At 47.9% G+C, this 19,151-nt stretch overlaps 4 protein-coding genes across 4 annotated transcripts; 2 read left to right on the top strand and 2 right to left on the bottom strand.

The window, feature by feature from the left end:
• Positions 1–398: 398 nt before the first annotated feature.
• EV420DRAFT_1729513 (uncharacterized protein) lies at positions 399–4,572 on the top strand (the record flags this gene model as incomplete). The annotated part of the gene is made up of 6 exons (XM_060479892.1): positions 399–419; positions 477–494; positions 553–774; positions 831–1,013; positions 1,063–3,728; positions 3,780–4,572. The coding sequence occupies 6 exons, from the start codon at positions 399–401 to the stop codon at positions 4,312–4,314; spliced, it is 3,645 nt and encodes a 1,214-aa protein (XP_060335163.1). The 3' UTR covers positions 4,315–4,572.
• An 844-nt stretch (positions 4,573–5,416) lies between these two features.
• On the bottom strand, positions 5,417–8,251 carry EV420DRAFT_1264522 (uncharacterized protein; the record flags this gene model as incomplete). The annotated part of the gene is made up of 15 exons (XM_060467227.1): positions 5,417–5,607; positions 5,663–5,761; positions 5,868–6,030; positions 6,078–6,204; positions 6,262–6,323; positions 6,375–6,448; positions 6,501–6,560; positions 6,613–6,758; positions 6,814–7,040; positions 7,090–7,264; positions 7,316–7,425; positions 7,480–7,666; positions 7,687–7,799; positions 7,853–8,026; positions 8,075–8,251. The coding sequence occupies 15 exons, from the start codon at positions 8,249–8,251 to the stop codon at positions 5,417–5,419; spliced, it is 2,085 nt and encodes a 694-aa protein (XP_060335162.1).
• Positions 8,252–10,017: 1,766 nt separating this feature from the next.
• On the bottom strand, positions 10,018–11,846 carry EV420DRAFT_1476505 (uncharacterized protein; the record flags this gene model as incomplete). Its single annotated transcript, XM_060469339.1, has 12 exons — positions 10,018–10,137; positions 10,172–10,186; positions 10,228–10,353; positions 10,477–10,562; positions 10,776–10,898; positions 10,984–10,998; positions 11,134–11,143; positions 11,243–11,315; positions 11,391–11,440; positions 11,492–11,549; positions 11,601–11,650; positions 11,823–11,846. The coding sequence occupies 12 exons, from the start codon at positions 11,844–11,846 to the stop codon at positions 10,018–10,020; spliced, it is 750 nt and encodes a 249-aa protein (XP_060335161.1).
• Positions 11,847–12,151: 305 nt separating this feature from the next.
• On the top strand, positions 12,152–13,884 carry EV420DRAFT_1638778 (uncharacterized protein; the record flags this gene model as incomplete). Its single annotated transcript, XM_060476878.1, has 10 exons — positions 12,152–12,248; positions 12,313–12,367; positions 12,416–12,751; positions 12,804–12,954; positions 13,027–13,068; positions 13,464–13,524; positions 13,570–13,626; positions 13,681–13,722; positions 13,779–13,805; positions 13,859–13,884. 10 exons carry the CDS (start codon positions 12,152–12,154, stop codon positions 13,882–13,884), a joined length of 894 nt encoding a protein of 297 aa, XP_060335160.1.
• Between the last annotated feature and the right edge of the window lie 5,267 nt (positions 13,885–19,151).

Below are 19,151 nucleotides of genomic sequence, written 5' to 3'. Positions count from 1 at the left end.
CATAAGTTCGAAGGCGCTTCGAGAAAGCTCGCGTATATAATACCGCCCTAAAGCTTACATTCCCGAGATTCTAGATGCCAATGCAAAACCTGCCAAGGCCTCATTGACTTCGTTACATAAGTAAACAAGGCGCCCAGCCCGTTGTCCGGTCCGAATCCTTTTTTGACATTTGAAGGACTCCTTTCTTCAGCTTCCTTCCTGCCCTTGTAACCATGATACACAAGGCGCGACACCCACTGGCATTCGCGAAAGTAGCTAGTCATTTGTCCAAGGTCTAGGTTCAATGCTCTTCATTCTACCGCATCAACTTCGTTGGGGCCGGAGGAAGTCCGAGCTTCTTTGATGCGCGTCAATGTGAACGCTCAAGATTAGCGCCGTGGAACAGCTTTCGCACCCTCATGTCTGCCCAAAACTCTACAGTATGCCGTTTCTTTCTCCAAGGAAACTGTAAGTATGGGACACGCTGTAGGATGCAGCATTCTGGTGCAAGTTCTGTAGGCTTTGTTGACATATTTTCACGTTGCCTTTCACTCACAAAGGTCCTCATGGCAGGGGACACCAAGCACAGTCGTCAACAAGAAAAGGAAGAAACGACGGGGTCGTACATCGAAGAATGACAGCTCCAATCAGCGTATCATCGACAACGTTGATGCTCAACCTAATCTCAGCTTATTACAATCACCGGAAGACCGCATTTCCAACCACACAATATCGTCCTCTCTGTCACAGAGAGGAAACTGTGAGCAAGGAGAGCAGTTCAATTTTTTCGAGCTAGTATGTATCTTCCTCTTCGAACGTGGGTGGCGACATCATCTAATTCAATTATCAAGGCCGACGCGGTAGAGAGTCCACCATCAGATGCCCTAGCTAGCCTTGATCGGCAGCGGAAGGAAGAAAGTGTACAGCAAGCATCAAGTTCCCATCGTACAAAGAAAGGCGAGCAACCATGCTATTCGTGGAAGAGCGGATCCTGTGCCAAAGGCGAGAGATGTTGGTATGCTCATGATCCTGAAGTACGTAAATAATTCTGTTGGTCTCTCAATCACTAAGTCATGCGTACAGGTGCAAGCAGCTGAAGGGCGGCGCATAGAGACTGAAAGAATCAAACTGGAGCTCGAATTGGAAAGGAGGCAGAAGGAAGAGCTTGCAATGGAACATGCGAGATTGGCTCGCGAAGCTGAGGAACGAAGGGAGCAAGAGGAACGTCGACGAAAGATAGAAGAAAGGCGCCGTAAAGAAGAACAGGAACGTCAACAGAGGGAAGAGGCAAAGCGACGTTTAGAAGAGGCACGAAGATGGAGAGAAGAACAGCGCAGAATAGAGGAGGAAGCAAGGCGACGCCAGGAAGAGATTCGACAAAGGAGAGAAGAAGAACGACGTCGGCAAGAGGAGGAGCAGCGCAAAAGGGAAGAAGAACAGCGCAAAAGGGCGGAAGAACAACGTCGAAGAGAGGAGGAGGAAGCAAGACAACGGCAGGAAGAGGCTCAGCGGAAGAGAGAGGAACAGCGACGTCGACGAGAGGAAGAGCAGCGTAAAAGGGAAGAAGAACAGCGTCGACGAGAGGAGGAGGCAAGACAACGGCAGGAAGAGGCTCAGCGGAAGAGAGAAGAACAACGACGTCAGCGAGAGGAACAACGGCGTCGTCAAGAGGAAGAACAGCGGCGTATCGACCAACAGCGTCGTGCCGCCGATGCCCAGGTCACTATGCAGCGTGTCGTCCTCGCTAGTTCTATCGTCACGTTCAGTTCGGGTCTCTCCATCGAGAACACCATTACGGGTTTTGAATCCTGCAAAGTCCGCGTCAAAAATATTCCCGGCGATGCGCGCCAGGAAGAAATTGCAGCCTTGTTTACTCAACAGGGTCTTGATATGTCTGAGTTTCACGTCGTATCTGTGAAAGACACCCCTGGGAGACGCGGGAAGAAAGAGGCGGATATCATTACGAACGCCGATGTTGCACAATCATTGGCGGTTGGCCTTGAAGGTCTCGAATTCAGAGACGAGACATTGGAGTTTGAAGTCGGGATATTCAATGCACCTGGTGCAATGGGTGCTCTGACACCAAGGGACGAGAATACGTTGACAATCTCGTGCCGCGCACCTTCCGCCCGTTATGTTGTCGAATATCCCGACATAGCTTTCTGTCGCACTAAAGTGAGGGAACTCGACGGTCGTATATGTGCCGGACGGCGGGTGAAGGTGGAAATGAACCAACTCCCCCCAGGTCGTATTGTGCCCAGCTTCCAACCAAACACTATCAGGATCAGTAACCTGCCTGATGTTGTCCCTTCCTCCATTGTGATTAACTTCGCACAGTCTCACTCAATTCGTGCTCTCAAACCTCTTAGCTTCGATGTGGATTCAGCGATTCGCACTCTACGGCAACATATCATGCAGATAGAAGGCATCGAAATGCAGTCTTTCGACATTACCTCCCGAGGTGATAACGAAGCTGGGGTGCTTTCAATTCGTGCCCGATTCAGTACGTGGGATAACACAAAGAAGGTTCATGATGCTCTCCTAGACCGACGTTTCAGTTTTATCTGCAATTCCTTTTTTTGGCTCCGGATTTCCCCTCAAGCACTTTACACCATTATCATCCCATCCAGACAGTACCGCGCCCAAGAAAACCTTTGGAAAGAGCTCCAGGAGAACATCAAAGATCGTAAAGCCTGCAACATCATTATTCGTGAGCTCAACGGCGGGAACTACCGCATCCAGGTGTCAGGGACGGTCAAGGCTGCCCTTGGTGCACTCAAAGTCCGTGTCGAAAGTTTAGCTGCTGGTGAAAAGATCGATCGTTGGCACGACCATCTAGCTTTTCCTCAGGCCCCATTAATGCAGAGGATCACTGAGGCAGGCGCCTTTTTACGTTCAGATTCTCGGAAGCAGACGCTCAAGCTGTATGGAGAGCCGAGGGCGGTAGAAAAAGCCAAAGCAATTGTGGTGGAGGAGTTGGAACGCCTTGCGTCTCTGGAATTTTCTGTAACATTACGACGTCCCTCGGTTGGTTACTTTGTCCGGACTGGTCTTGCAGCGATGAGAGAAGTTTTCGGTGAAGACAACGTGGCGCTGGATATTCGTTCTGCTGTCATCACAGTAAGAGGAGGCGAGGAGGTCCGGCTCCATCTCGACAATCATATCGCCGAGTCCCTCAAGTCTGTCAATGTGAACGTCGCTCCCGGATCCCATACGTGTCCCATATGTTACGATGATGTCTCGACGCCATTTCAATTGGTATGCGAGCATGTCTACTGCACAGGCTGCATCCGCCACTTCCTCACCTCTGCCGCCGAGACTGGAATTTTTCCACTTGTATGCATGGGGAATGAATCAACCTGCGGAACGCCCATCTCCATTCCTGTCATTCAAAAGTTCCTTCCACCGACTGCCTTCAACCACCTTCTAGAAACTGTTTTCACGACGCATGTTGACAAACGTCCGCAGGAGTTCAGGTACTGCAAGACACCGGATTGTACACAGATATATCGCAGGTCGGAAGCGATGTCTGTTTTACGATGCCCGTCTTGCTTTTCAGAGATATGTTCTTCGTGTGGTGAAGATTCGCATGAAAAATTGAGCTGTGAAGATGCTCGTATTCATAATAACCCGGCAGAGCAGGAACGAATGAGTGAAGCATGGCTTTTGCAGCAGCGTAGTATCAAGAAATGTCCGACGTGCTCACGCCTCCTAGAGAAGACGGAAGGATGCAATCATATGACGTGCCCGTTCGTGTTCATTCCTTCTATTTACTCATTTGAGCTGACCAGTCTTTCTAGATGCGGAGCTCATATTTGTTGGCGTTGCATGGGAGCTTTCGACGCAGGTGAAATCTACGACCATATGAATACCGCGCACGGAGGTATATATGGCGACGAGCCTGCTCCTGCCCCACCCCAACCTCAGGCTACTGTACCCCAGCGCCAAAACCCAGATGTGGACGTTTTTCAAGGCATCGATTACCTTGAACAGGTTCGGCTTCTTAACGAGGCGCAAACTCGCCGCATTGTGCAACAGCAATATGATCGAGAGAGAAGGGAACAGGATAGAATTGCTACTCTTCTTGCAGCAGAGGCTGACCGGGAACGAGTAAGGTTAGAGCGAGTGGCCCAGTGGAGGAGGCAAGAGGCCGAACGGGAGCAGCAAGAAGCTGATCGCAGGTATCGAGAGCAGGTCAATCGATGGCGCACGGACCAGAATGAGAGAACTCGACAAGCTACGCTAGGGCGACAAACTCTCTGGCAACAGCAGCCAGCCAGGCCGCAACAGCCGTCACGCTCAGAAGGCCAAGGATCGTGGTGCGTGGTGATGTGACTAGGGTGTGGATTGGAGGTCACGGTGATGTACTATTGTTCTCGTTCCTGCTACGAATAGGTACGACTTTGTACGGCTTGCGACTTTGTAACTGATTCAATGTAACCTATCTAATGTGTTCGGAATAAGGTCAGACCGTGTCGTCGGTCTTTTTTAGAGAGAGAGAATCTATATTTCGAAAACCGCAACCCGTAATCTACGTACACTTGCATAGCCTTTCACGGTCCATCGTAGCATACACGGATGTCGTGGTCCCGAGTTTGGATAGGCTCTCCACAGGGGTACTGGATGCCTTCATGTGGGACAGTTGGTTTCGGCGCAACCTGTAGGTAGTACAACGGTGGATAGGTGAGGCAGATCAATAACAAAAAAGTTATAGCAATGCCCGCGAATGGATACAAAAGATCTTACACATCATGCATATTGTGGTGGAGGCTCATAGAGACTCCTCGCCCGCATCTCGTCCACCTCTCTCTCCGTAGGTTCTCCATCTCGCTCCGAAGTTGGATCGTGGTGTGATTGTTATCTGAGTCGGATCCCCCGCTCCGGTTCATGCTTGATGGTCCAGAGGCTGTCGTTGATACTACGGCAGCTGGCTCAGGACTCAACTTTGACGAGATAATCGGTTGTCCTCTCTTGCCTGATCGTTGCCCTGCTTGAGGATAGGGGTCTTGCGACCCATAAGAACCGTGTAGGTCGTATGGTTGGGAAGTAGTAACCGGTTCATTCTCGTGTTTTGGAGATCTCCGTTGGCGAAAAACGCCCATAAAAAAGGGAGTGACATTGCCAGATTGTTGGTTATCCTTTACCTGCTTTCGCCACTGCCTTCTTCGATACATGAAGACACCGAAAACAAGCAGAGTGAGAGCAGTAAGTCCGCCGACTACGCTACCCACAATTGCACCAATTTCGGATGAGCCTGAGGACAAAGAGGTTCGATCATTATTACTGGATGAACTATCCTCGCCGGAGACAGTCTTATTTTGAAGACTATAGACGAGGCTGCGTAAGTGACGAATAATTAGAGACATACGACAACTGAACACACCTTAGAGCCATTAATGAAAATACGGCTCCTTGGCCAGGGCTGGACAATGGTCTGTTAGTGTCTCGGCTTTGCGAAGATGAGTGTTATGTACCTAGCCCGACCACCAATCGTGCTCCCATTATTAGGATTGTAAATCAAGGGAAAGACGCCAGAAGTATTTGATCCCACTTTCGCGTGAACTAGTGATACAAGGGTATTCCGCACGGTGGTATCGCTTGAAGCTCCAGCAGCGAACATCGTCCAGTCTAAAAAGCAGCTATGATTAAGTTCCAAAAGAGAAGAAAATAGGTCAGAACATACGAGTTTTGGCTTCGTTGGTAACACTACTGTCATACTGTATCCCATATCTAGCGGCTTGACCCCAACTGAGACGCAACAAAACGAATGAGAAACGATGAACTTACATGTACTATCGGCCTCATGGGGGTAGAAATTATCTTGGTTACTGTAGATCTGTGAAGGAAATTAGCGATATATACATATATAATAGTATTCTCTCTGAAACTGACAATGGAGTCGACAAGCACTGTTCCTAACAACTTGTCCGCAAAAAGATTATATACAAGAGACCAAGATGATGAATCGGCTGTGGCTCCGTAGGTAGAGAGGAGGTGGCCTGTTGAGCCTGCCAAGGTCTGCCATTGCTTAACGTACGATTCGGCTGTGGACTACTATAAATCAGCACAAGACAGACGAAATCACAGACTTAGCCTACCAAGTATGTTTCAGCATCTTGGCTGTTTCCTAGCGCTTGACTGATCTCTGACATGGCCTTGATGCCAATGATACCCTTGACGGCTAAGTTGGTCATGTTCACGTAGTTTAGCTCATCTGCATCCATACTAGAGGAATGATGGCGATAGTAAGAGTGGAGAGCCGCTGAAGTTGCAAAGACGCACTAGTTGTTCGAACTCAACGTGAAATTAACTAGGTAGTTTGCCCATTGCTTATACAGATCATACTTTGCGCCGCATTAGTCTTGACAACCAAATGAAGGCGGAGTGCGACGTACGTATCGTGATATCACTGAACCATCGCCAGAGAACCTGGCATGAGCCCAGCCCATGATGAGCATGTTTCCAGAATCTGCAGGGTTCGTCGGGTGAATTTTATGATTTGGAGACGTAGTACGGCTCACCTTCAATGGCTCTGAATGATGATGGACCATTATTTCCCTCGGCAATTGGATACGACTGGCCTTTGAGACGGGTATCAGAACACAACTTTCATGTCTGTAGAAAGGAATAAACCGAGATCTGGGGCCGCATAAGTTTTAGTATACTGTGAAGACTGTTGATATCGAAGCAGCGGCTCAAGGAGATATCCGGCCCATGTTGAATTAAAATAGAGATAGGAAGGGAAGGTTGCATATAGTATCTCAACAGCATTGACGCGACTAGAAAGCATAAATAAATCTATTGACCAAATATGAGGTATTCCGAATTGCTCACCGTGACGGCAAATTATCCATGTCTCTCATGAAAGCCATAACATCCGATCTATTCCATTGTCCATTGTCTTGGGACACTGTGATATCTATGGCCAAGGCTTGACGTGCAGCGAGTGCAACAAGATCCGCGTAATTGTCAGAGATCTGGCGCGCGTCGTACATGACTTTCATATCGAGGTCAATAGCTCTTTGCTTAGCGTTGGAGAAATCACTAAGGAAGAAATCGATCTAGACAGTGGGTGAGTCTGCAGATCTATATCAAAAGAAAAGCACATACCGCATCGCTGACCGTATTGTATGTAGTCCAAAAGTATGAACTGCGGCTGTTATTTGCACTTGTCGAGTCAAAGCGAATTACTGGGTCACGGACAAGCCCTATTGCCCAGACAACTGACGAAGTTGTCCTAGTAATGTTTTTCAGATTAACGGCATGACCAAGCACAGGGAAGTTGCTGACAAAAGATATCAATGGACATATACATGGAGAAAAGGCAGTAACGTACTCTTCGATTCGACGGAAATTGTTGTCTTCGCTGTCAAACAAAGTACCATTTCTCATAAAATCATCACCAACATCATTATAACCGCCGGTCTCATACGTTGCGTCGTTGCTCTACAAAGAATCTGTCAAAATTCGTTGGCTGGAAGATTACACAAACAGACATACTATAGGAAATGCATAGTATACCGTTGCGTCTTCAGCTATATTATTTATCTCTTGCATAGTTTGAGGTGCCTGTCGAGCAGCTTGATGGATCGTCGAAAAATCTGTTCTAGTGGTTCTCCACGCTGCAAAAGAATTGGAATCATTAGATATCCATTCTACATAGCACGGGGTAAGCAAAGATAGTAGTCTCATAAATGTGATATATACGCGCCGGCGTTAATATCCGTATAGAGCTGGATTGAATGCTCTTGTCCGTCGTTTGACTCGACATCGATATAAACATAGGAAAATGGCAGTGACTGAAGAACTAAATTTGATGGCTAGATCCGTAAGTCAGTGAAGACAAAGGATGTATTTGCCGTAAGGTGCTCACTTCTATTGGACTCAAAAATGTCACATTCACATTCGTTGTATTGGCCTGTACGGAGAAAATGGTGCGAGTAGGAGTGACCTCGAAACCAGTCAAATTCGCAATAGATGCACCGTAGTTTCCCCACAATCTGAAAGTCGAGTTGTCGATGCGAATCCATCCACTCCAAACCAAAACCTAGGAAGGATCAGACAATATGGAAGGAAATAGCAGACAACAGCATACTCTATCATTCCAATACTGGGGACGTTGGTAAGTAACCCTGCTACCGTTGCGGGTGTCGAAGTAGCATTGGAAGTATGGGGAGCGAACGGCCAAAGGAAGGGCAGCCGGGTAAAAGGCAGAGCAGACAAGTGCCAGGCAGGTGAAGCAAACAACGAAAAAAAGGACAGGTAGCAGCATAACCAGTAGGCCCTCGAAAAAAAAAGAGACTGGGCGTTGGAGTTGGAGTTGGTCCCGACGTAGGCCTTTGCACCGCAAAAAAGATTACTGTTGTGGGCTCTCACCCCGTAGAGGACGTCAAAAAGGTTCAAATGAAAGCACCAAACTTCTGGGCATCAACGATGGATCGAAATGATAAACACGGCTGTGCTGCTAGCGATTCTATTACTATGCTTACACGATGCCAAGTACACCCTCAAACCAGAGCTAGATTGAATCTTGTCTATATTTATCCAGCAGTTGATTAGTTATTAGAACGTACTATGCACACTGCAGTGGCTGGTGGTGGTATTACCAGCGCCAGGTCCCAATATGCGTTTTTGATGGCGTAAAATGGGATTTTAAAAGGTTTCGGTTTCAGCTTCAGGTTTTTCACCCCCATCTTGGCTCTTGGCTCTTGAGTGCTGTTAAACTAAAGGTTATCTCAATTCCATTGTTCTACAGAGGGAAAGATTTGGGAAGGTTTTTCATACCGTTTTACAGACGGCCTTTTCAGCACTGACAAGAGCTTCTCATTTTTTACGAAGACTCGGCCTCCACTGTGATGGCTTCGTTGGAGTTGCGGAGTATAGTAACGGACGTATGATGTTTTTGTTTGCCCACTGTTCGGGCGGCATCTTCAAATCTGCGATTGGCTGTGGCCGTGGGTTTTGCGAGCGTCTGTAGGGTATTGTCTGTCACTGGTTCGGCTATGGTGTGGGTATGGAGACAAAAATACGTGTTACACTATATTTGCCCTAGAATCACGGTATTCACCAGTAATCACCGGGAATCACCGGTAATACCCGGTAATACCTGGTTTTTCCAGGTATTTCCAGGTATTCCCCAGTATTTGCTGGTAAATTGCAGTTGACTTAGGACAATATGGACCTCCAGCAGTACCCAGTATCACACCTAGACACCCCAATACCTCGTTTTCCTCGAACCGGAAAAAACCTTCTCAGACCGAAGAATACCGGATGTTCCCTTACCCTAGCGACCATTGTAGTAATCCAATCTGGTCCGGTTCCGGGGTCTTTTCTCTTATTTGCACCTGTTATGCCTCAGCTTATGTGTTGCAGCCACCCCCCACCTTTACCTTTTCTTACCACCACACACGTCGAACTAGACCGCCCGGTCGTTCGTTGCCTTTCCCTTGACATTGTCGAGAGCGAAACATCTTGCACCGGCCTTGAACCTTCAGAATTACTTGCCACCCCATTTACCTCACTGTCCCACTCGAATCCGCTGGTCTTACGAAGCCATACCCTTTCTGGTCCCACTCCCTGTTCTTGCTACCTCAGTCAGTGTTTTCTCTCCCAAGCTCCCCCCCAAACGTTACACTGTACCACCTGTATCTATACATGTATGTCCTGTAGATAAGATTATTACAACTTGTCCCAATGTTTTTATCTCTGCCGTGCGTGCTCTGGACGTAGTCCTATATGTTTCTCCCCAAACTGTCTTGATGAAGTCTCCCTCCATCGTCTGTCCAATCTTGTGGCCTGCCCACGTCAATGTAATCCCCACATATCTATCCCTGTCATTCCCTCCCGCTGTTATAGTATTCATGGGATTGACGAGGCGCCTATCGCTCTATGTGCAAAAATCCCGACTACTATAAAATCCCGGCTGCCAGCCCAAACGCATTCTTAACCTTCTGCTCACCTCAATATCCTGTGAGTCGTCGTCACACCTGTTGGGCCACCTACACTAATTTTGTTCGACCTCAGATGGCACACCTCTCATTATCCGTTGCCATCAGTGAGCTTCCCCTCTGGCATGCGGACGCTCTCCATCTCGTTCTCACTTGTGTGGATGCGTTCCACGATCAGATTTTTCGAGCCCTCAATGGTCGCTCTGGCATGCTAGCAGTCCGGTAAGTACCCTCCTCTTACTCACTTCATACTGCTTAACCTACATCCAGTTCAATCTGACCATGCCCCAATCATCCTCACAAAACCCTGAAGCTGTTTGACACCGTTGGAGTTCATCTGGCTTCTATCCATTTTGGTGACGCCTGACACGCAGACGAATGGTTGCCTCGTCCTCCAATCGACATAGCTCTCAATCGGCTCCGCCTCCTTATGCAACACATTTTACCCAACAATGTCCAGTATTATCCTCAGGACCATGTTGATACCCATCTTATGTTGTGAGTGCCCTCGTTGCCGTCATCCTAATCCTGCTGAGTTTCGCTCACTTACAGACTGGTTTGGCTGGCGTAACCCGGAGAATCTGGATGTATTGCAGTAGCTCATGCGCCTTGACAGTGCAGTATCCTCGTCAAAATCTAGTGTGTTTGTGTTGTCATGTGGAAAATATTGCTGAGCAACGCGTTGTGCACTTTTTCAAGCAACTGCCTTAAGGACCATTGACAAGACGATACGCGTTTCCCCTGCAACAAGTATTCCTCATCACGAAGTACATACGTACATGCATAACCTTGCCTAACGTCACACCATACACACACTCTCTCAGATATCATACCCTCTTCTACACCCACTAGCTGACTCCTGCCCTCCGTCTGGCATGTCGCTCCCATCCTGTCCTGGGTAATAACGGCCCTCCCCGTCCGCTCTCCCACACACGCCATTACTCATCACACCGGCTGGTTGGTCACAGATCACTGTAGATGGTCGTTAGTGTGCATAAACTAAGTGTAAAGGGATGTACTCACAATATTATATCAATGTTACCATCTGTACACGTACTAGCCTCATTACGCCCTAATAAACCGATCCTCATCCTGAAGCAATGAGTCCCGGTCAGCACGCCGAGCCAAGTGTTGAGGGTGGAAGAGGGTTGCTACGTTCCAGCGAGCTCTTGCAGGTCAGCCTCGGGCTTATCGCATACGATCGTACCTGGGTAGCTCTTATCGATGGCGCATACAAGTCGGCACGGTGACGAGGAAGGTACGATAGTGCAGGCCATGTTTGTGTTAGTAGATCAATGAGAAGAAAATATACGTACCTGATTAAACCTTACTGATACCCCCGGACAAGCTCGCTCTTCCCTCACAGACCCAACTAAAAGGATGCTCGACCTAGCGAAAGAGAACGATGCCAAGTTAGTAGAGAGTCAAGAATCCCAGTGATTGTAACAGCCTACTTTGTCATACCTGGCCTCACATTGCGGCCTCTTGCGTATCGTTCGTTCATTATCCAGCCTCTGAAAACACGGCGTGAGTGGGGGAATGGAGAGTCATTAGGGATCACGTACCATTCGCCACCCTGCGCAAGCAAACAGTAGGTCGTTGAGAGGACTGTCGGGGAATGAACTGAAGGGATAATTGAGAAGATAAGAGAATCATGATGGCTAGGACACACACCTTAGAACCCATGTATCCCACCAGTAATAGTCGTAGATGTTCAGCTGCAGCTAGAAAGGTATCTTTAGGAAAGTTTCAGAATGAGCAATAAAAATTTTACCTCGTGAGTCCAATCCATACATGTCGTCAGTGAGGCGTGCCGATTGCGAGATGGATGGCAGCAGAGGACTGCAGATGAGCAGTGAGAAGAGAAACGAGACGGGGGAAAGGAGCTGAGCTCACTGTCACGCTCGACGATGCCAACATGGCAGTCAACGAAGAAAACGAAGCGATCACTGGGATGTGCCAAAACAGGCACATTTCCCATCATGAGATCATGACACAACCATATTCCCACAGTGCGGAATGCGTTCCCCAAGACGAGGAGCACGTCGAGCTTGATGGATAGCTAGTGATTTGAAGAAGGTATTTGTGGGGGAGGCCTGGAGGGATCGAGCTGTAAACGGGTGAGTACTTGCAAATTAGAAGTCATGGAGGCACTTCAGCACTGACAGCCGAGGACTGATAATCTTATCAATGACTCATAGATTTCAGTCCTCAAACTCGTCTTCATGCTCTTACCACCGCCGCCGTTTTTGTGTGTTCCCCCTCCTCCTCGATCACCGATCTTGATCATGAAAAATTTTGACATTGGTAGGGCTATTCTCTGTGAGTATTGGATGCTAATTCAGATGATTGTACTGATAAAATCTTTTTCCATCCCATACTGCAGACGAACGCGAATCCCACAGACAGCTGAGGCCGCCACAGTACGCCTCGATTCTGTCGTATGTCTCCCCTTCACAACTGTCTCTCCAATTTTCAATGCATTCCAGACACTCCAGGGCACACAAATGTCCGTTCAAGTGTAAATTTGATTTTTCAAAACTTCTCTGGGGACGGCTCAGCTCGGCTGTTCAGGGATCGGCTCAGGCACAAGTGGTGATAGGTGTTCATCAGAAGTATTATGGCACCTGTAATCGCTTGCGAACGAAATTCAGAACTTTGGGAGAGGAAGATTTCAAGGTTGGGAGGGATGGAGGTGTTGGGGGTGTTGAATTGGACCGGGAAGGAGTGAGGGATGTCGTGTTTGGACGGGACAATGTGGGAGCGGACAATGTGGGTGGAGAATGGTGCGGAAATTGTGTACCATGGCGAATTCATGCCAGGATGTGCGCAGCGACATTTCAATGTGAGTTGTTCAAGATTTTGTTTGATTTCCAGGGGTTATCCGTTGACGGGTCTAAAAGCAGGTCGAAATCTCATTGGATTCCCCATCATTCAACACCCATTTTCCATCAGCTGTGCCGTTGACAGCTTTTGTTGTATCAAGCTCACAGAGGGTGCGCCGTTTGAAGAAACTAGTCAGCGCAAGGTAGGTCGCTTAGGTTTTCATGCCCTTCATCTTGTGCTGACCTCATTACTTGAGCTAGTTGCTTGGACTCAGTTTCTTCGCTCACTTACAGACATCAACCATGTACACATAAAGGTATGTAGTTGTATTCTACCTTTTCCTTTCCACTCAAACTGAAGAAGACTGGCAGGTGCCGTTACTGTAACAGAAGGGCAAGATTTCCCATCCGTTGTATTCCTCTGCACTCTCCATACTAATCTAATACTTACCTTGACCTTGCAGGTCAAGAACACGGTGTTACAATGAGACACGTCAAAGTAAGTAAGCTTTACAGCTTTAGTTTGCATTAGAATACTAACCAAGGCTTCGTAGACCTCCTCAAGACTTGTAATGTGAGATGTTTGCGTGCCGTTAACAACTTTTGCTGTATCAAACACTGAGACGGCATCTCGTTCATCGCGCTCACAAGGTAGCTCTGATTTGCGTATGGTTTATCTCGTGCTAACGATGTTCCACTAGCTAGTTGGTAGAGTCGTCATTCCCTCACTAACGAGGGGTTTACAGATCTCAACGATGCATGCACAAAGGTCAGTAGGTGTAGTCTAGACTTTCTACGTGTTCTGAACAAGCCGGTAGGCACCCTTTGCTTCTCCTTTCCACGGCGTCTACGATGTTTCGCTAGCGAATTGCTAGGTACGTGCCTTTGTTAGATAACGAAACAGATTCCTCTAACCTCTTTCCTTACAGATGCTCGACATGGAATCATGGCACCAAGTTTGACGGGCCGAGGTATGTGTATTCTTTCCATTGCTTACCCATTCGAGTGCTGATAGCCACCTTTGCAGCGCTTATCCTTGAAATTACTTACGAGGGTATGTTGTAGTCGCTTCGATTTGGTCTTACTTCACTGAGCTCATTCTGCTAGTGACAGAACTCAGCCGTTACGGCTGACCTTGGTTCGAGATCGAGACCACGTACGTGCGCGCTGTTTCAAGGTTATGAACTATAATCTTACGGGTTGCCAGTTACTGTTAGCATATTTTTACATTAAACTATGTCCATACATGAAAGCCGTATGGGCACGTTACTTACATTTTCCTATGGACACTGGTCTGAAAAGGGCTGGCCCGACTGATCCTCTTGTCAAGTCGGCAGGTACGTAAATCCGATGGCCATCCCCGTTCTCTCACTGATGCTTCGTCATGGTAATATTCTTGGTACGTATATATGTGAAGTGCTGACCTTGATTTTAAGGTAGAGCTGAGGAACGGCTGACTGCCATGGAATCGGGGACACCGTTCTTTGATTGGAAGGTATGTTCTCTTATCTCTTGTTTGCCTTGTACTGACGCTGAGTTGATTTAGGTGAGATCACATTCCAGGGTCGGGGTGGTAACCAGGCATACACTGCTATTTTGCTGATTGTGACTTTGGCAGGGAGTCATCGACAGGGTTCCCGGTGTGTGCATGTTCGCTTTTCTTTGGCCTACCTTGAATTAATGTTTGAGTTATTGAGGTGAGATAAGGTCTGGGAAAGAAGGACAGGATAGTCACAAGGGAAGAAATCTCTGTGTTTGACCTCGCGTTTAATGCCCTCGATTGCCTTGCACGATGGGTATGTAGCAGCATGTATGGACGCGTCGTGGTCTCGTGACTGGGCCCATGCAGTCATTTGCAGAGTTCAGTGATCGTTTATTTTCTCTTGACCACGATGTGGATTGGCCTAGTCGTCGTTGAGCTCGATGGTGAACTTGTTTCTTTGCCGTTCTTTCAATTTCATTCTCAATCCTTTTTTCCAGTCTTGCCGCCATCGTCGTCTCGATAACCGTGGACCCAGTCTCTACTACAGAAAAAATCAATGACATAAGCATTTTCATATTACGGCCTTTAAAGCCTTTGACTAATTTTCGTGCAGGGCAGTTCAAGATTCGATGCGTAGGAATTCACGGGGAGGTGCAGCAGGCAGGCTACAGGTGCATGTACTAACCTTCCCATCACTTTCTCCTTGCTCACCTTTCTCTCACCCAGGACTCTTCCGATCCTCTCCCCCCCGAACACGATTGACGGTGCTGCCGATGACTCGCAAAGGTGTACCATCTCCCCATCTTTCATTGATGTGTCTTCACAATGAGGGTTATCGACGCCGTCCTCCCTTCGATACCGACGGTACGCGATTTCTCCTTTTCCTTCCCTGCTGCTGCTCATGTCGTCCATTCAGATAGCAGGCGTCTTTACAGAGTGTTGAATGCTGGCTCGACACACCGTCGATAACGCCGGATCATGTACGATAAGCCAGAATTCTACCTGCCTCGCTCAGAGCATGTCCACTAAGCTGGGCAAGTGCTTGACCCCATGAAAAGGGTGTACGTCCTAACGAATAATTTTCAGTGTCACACCATTTGTCCTCCAAGGACAGGGGAAGCTGAGGACTAAACAAGTGGATGCAGGATGTTGAGAGTCGGGCCGTGGGGGAGGGAGCGCCTCTGGATGTATCTATTAAGTGGAGGTGCACCCCACCGCAGTGGTGTGTGGGAAGCTAGTATTGGGGATTTGAAGCAGAATTCGACCTGTATTTATACAAAATGAGAACGGGTCTATTCATGACAATTTCCCAACCTATTCCTTGATCTCAGGCTTTATTAGCCGCTGACTGATCAATCTTTTAAGAACTTGGTGGCGTTCTGGTTGCTAAAAGCTTATATGCTAAGGGCGGAATTCTGATGCTATAGATACTACTAGTAAATAGTTTGTTCCCAGTGGTAAAAGGTATTACAAACGCTCTAGTATGAATCTTCCATACTGAAATCATCAAAGTAGTTACGATATTGTACATTAACCTTCAGGTTTTTGGCCATTTGCCTGACACGTTCCATATACTCCGCCGTTGCGTCTGCATGCCGGCCCCCATAGTAATGGAAGCCCACCCCAAACTCCACCGCTGCTGACCATGCCAAGTATCCTTCTAACACGGGAAGCATTCCGTCAAAATCCTCCAAACACCACTGTCCCTTTGGGTCAACACATGTATGTCTAGCCAAAGTCGAATCACTCCTGTACTTGGCAACTCTCTTGAACAAATTAGCCCTGGACCGTGCATATGTCGCGTGACAAACAAGCCCTAAGACGCCTGCAACTGTGGGTTCTCCAGGATATCGGATCTTGCCCTCACATGTGTTGTCGACTACTAAGTCGATAAGCTCCTGGGCCAGCATCTGAGATCCCGGTCATTGCGTCAGTGCAGAGCTTATTATCGGAAGCCGGGATGTACCTGCAATGTCGGCACTTGCTGATGTACCATGGTTTCGTACCCTTGTGCGATGGCGGAATGAGTGTAAATGCCTAAGCCTAGTCAATCTGACTGCCTGAAAAGAGCCATGGGACTCTGGTCCATCAGAAGTCAGGTCCAGCTATAATTGTTCTCGTCGCCACATTCCGTAAACGTGTGACATCATTGCTTCCATCTTTCCGATCTACTATTGATACCGCGGATCATGTCGTGAACTGTCTTCGAACCCCAGGCCAATATTATCAGCAGCAAGACAACATATTAATTTACAATATTGAGTCTGCGTCCTGACATCCGACTATGTCGTAATTTAGGTAGTGCAGTCCAATCGAACTGGCTTCCCTGGTTCGACACATTAGTAGCCGTGACAGCAACGGTTGGTTCATGTGCGAGTCTAAATCCTAATAAGCCTACGTCACCTTAGCCGTTGCTCAGGGAGATTGGGATGGATGCACCAGCGATTGCCGAAGGAATTCCTGTGCTGGAAAGGAAATATTGATTCTGCGGGTTCTGTCCAAGTTCTGTATTTCACCATCCCATCATCTATTCCCTCCTATACGCGTTCCAAAGATGTGAAACACTCCACAAGGGACAACATCTGGGTTCATGCTGTGGGATCTGCTCGTCATGTGCAATCTGTACCCTTGATGTTCCTAGTTCGCTTCTGTTAGCGACCGATTTCACAAACAAGATCAAACAACTAAGCGTGACTCGCACTTCGGTCAGGCACTTTGTGTTGTCCGCAGGTTTGCGTTAAGGGAGCTATCGCTTAGTTGAGCGAGAGTGAGTTCAGACTAAGTTATCGGGTGAATAAACTTTAGTTCGAGACTGAGGTTTAAGACCTACAGTCGAGCTACTTAAATACAGTTTGGGTTGTGCTAAATATACTACAAGTGTCTGCAACGGTGCGGTAAACGTACTGAACCCTCATGGTGAAATGCGATCAAGTCCGGAGAATTAGCATAGCGGGATTACAATGGAGCTGATAAGATAAGATAAAGCATGAAATCATAATATTACCCCCTTGTTAAAGCAGTCGTCCCGACTGCAATACAGTTTGGTTTTGGAAGGTATGCACCCACCAGGGAAGGTGCGTTTGGTTTTACCAAGTATTCTTGGATTGCCTGTACCAATGGGTGGTTGACTTCGGACTCGGTTACGGATTCGTGTTCGGACCAGGAATCTGATTCGTCTGAGTCCTCCCACCATTCTGCGGGAGGTCGCGTGATGAAAGAGACTTGTTCAAAGTCCTCGATTGCATCCCTGGCGTTGTCCAGGTCCTGTTCGTCCACCCAAGAGTTTTCCTCCCTCGGATACCCTTTCCACTTGACGAGGTATTCGATTCCGGTGCGTCGTCTTCGTCCTCTTCCCCTGGTTCGTTCCCTCCGATCTACGATTTCTTCTACCTCATATTGTTCTTGTCTGTCCACGAGGTCTGGTGGTGGTGCTACAGGCTGTATTTGGATTGGGAACTCCGGCGGGTGATACGGAGTGAGTAGGTTTTCGTTGAAGCGATCATGGATCTTCCAGGAAGGGGGAAGACGTAGTTTGTATGCCGATGCGCCATGTTTGGACAATACTTCAAATGGTCCAACTCATTTATCTCCCAATTTCTTCATTGGTCGAGGAAGATGTAAGTTGGTGGAGTCCAACCATACCTTGTCTCCTGGTTGATACTCCACTGCTTGTTGCTGGTGTTTGTCATATTGTTGCTTCATGGTTTCAGCCGCCTTTTCCAAGGCTTTGGTGGTCTGTTCATGCACCTTCTGTATGTCCTGCCACAAATTCCCTGGCTGCCGGGTTTGTTCCTTCCTTTATCGTGAGCGGTGCGAGATGAGGTTTTTGTCCATGATTGATCTCGAAGGGAGAATAGCCGGTCGCGGAGTGCTTCCGGTTGTTATGCTGAAATGCTGCAAGAGGTAACCACTCACTCCAGTCGTTTTGCCTGTGATTGATAAATATTCGGAGATATTTTTCGATCTCCTGGTTCGCTCGCTCTGTTTGTCCATCAGTCTGGGGATGATAGGTGGTGGACAGATTTCCTTGTATGTGTAGCATATCGTATAGTTCTTTCATGAACTTGGATACGAATTGGGGTCCTCGGTCTGAGATCACCTTTTGTGGCATCCCATGTTTGGCCCAGACGTGGTCTCTGAGGATTTTTGCCCATCCTGCAGATGTTAACTCAGTGGAGCATGGTACGGGGATGACTTCCTTAGAGAAGCGGTCTACGATCATAAGGATGGCGTTATACCCATTGGAGTCGGGCAGTTCCCCTATCATGTCGATGGTGATGTGTTCCCATGGTCGGGAAGGTACAGCATGGGGATGTAGGGGTGCTCTTCGACATTGGGTGCTTGTCTTGGTGCGTTGACAGGCTTCACAGCCTTTTACGTATCGTTCTACATCGCTCTTGAGCTTTGGCCACCAATATTCTTGTTGTACGAGCTCCTTGGTTTTCTCGATCCCAGGGTGTCTGGCTGTGATGTGGTCATGGCGAATGGCGATTAGTTCTCCTCGTAGTTTGGCGTCTCGAGGCATATATAACCGTCCATCATAATGCATTAACCCCTCTTCTTGAGTTATCCCTCTAGGGTGATGAAGGGATGCTTCGATTCCCTTGTCCCACTTGGTGATATCTCTTAGCGCTGTTCGAATGCGCTTGTGAATCTCCTCTTCTCCTGGCATAATTAATGCTCGGAACATCTCCGGTTTCAGCATTACTACCTCCCGATTGTCTTCTCCTCCTTGGTCGTGATCCGCCCTTCTGGACAATAGGTCAGCCTTCTTGTTGGCTGTCCCGGGCTTATGATGTAATGTGAAGTTGTATTCCGCTAGCTCCGTTACCCATCGTGCTTGTCTGCGATTGAGTTTTTGGGGTTTTCGAAAGTACTGGAGATTTTGGTGATCTGTCCAGATTTCGAACTCCTGGT

The sequence above is a fragment of the Desarmillaria tabescens genome (assembly GCF_030435595.1).
Source record: "Desarmillaria tabescens strain CCBAS 213 chromosome Unknown EV420scaffold_7, whole genome shotgun sequence".
In the NCBI taxonomy this organism is placed as follows: domain Eukaryota; kingdom Fungi; phylum Basidiomycota; class Agaricomycetes; order Agaricales; family Physalacriaceae; genus Desarmillaria; species Desarmillaria tabescens.
This window is presented reverse-complemented; position numbering and strand designations above follow the sequence as displayed.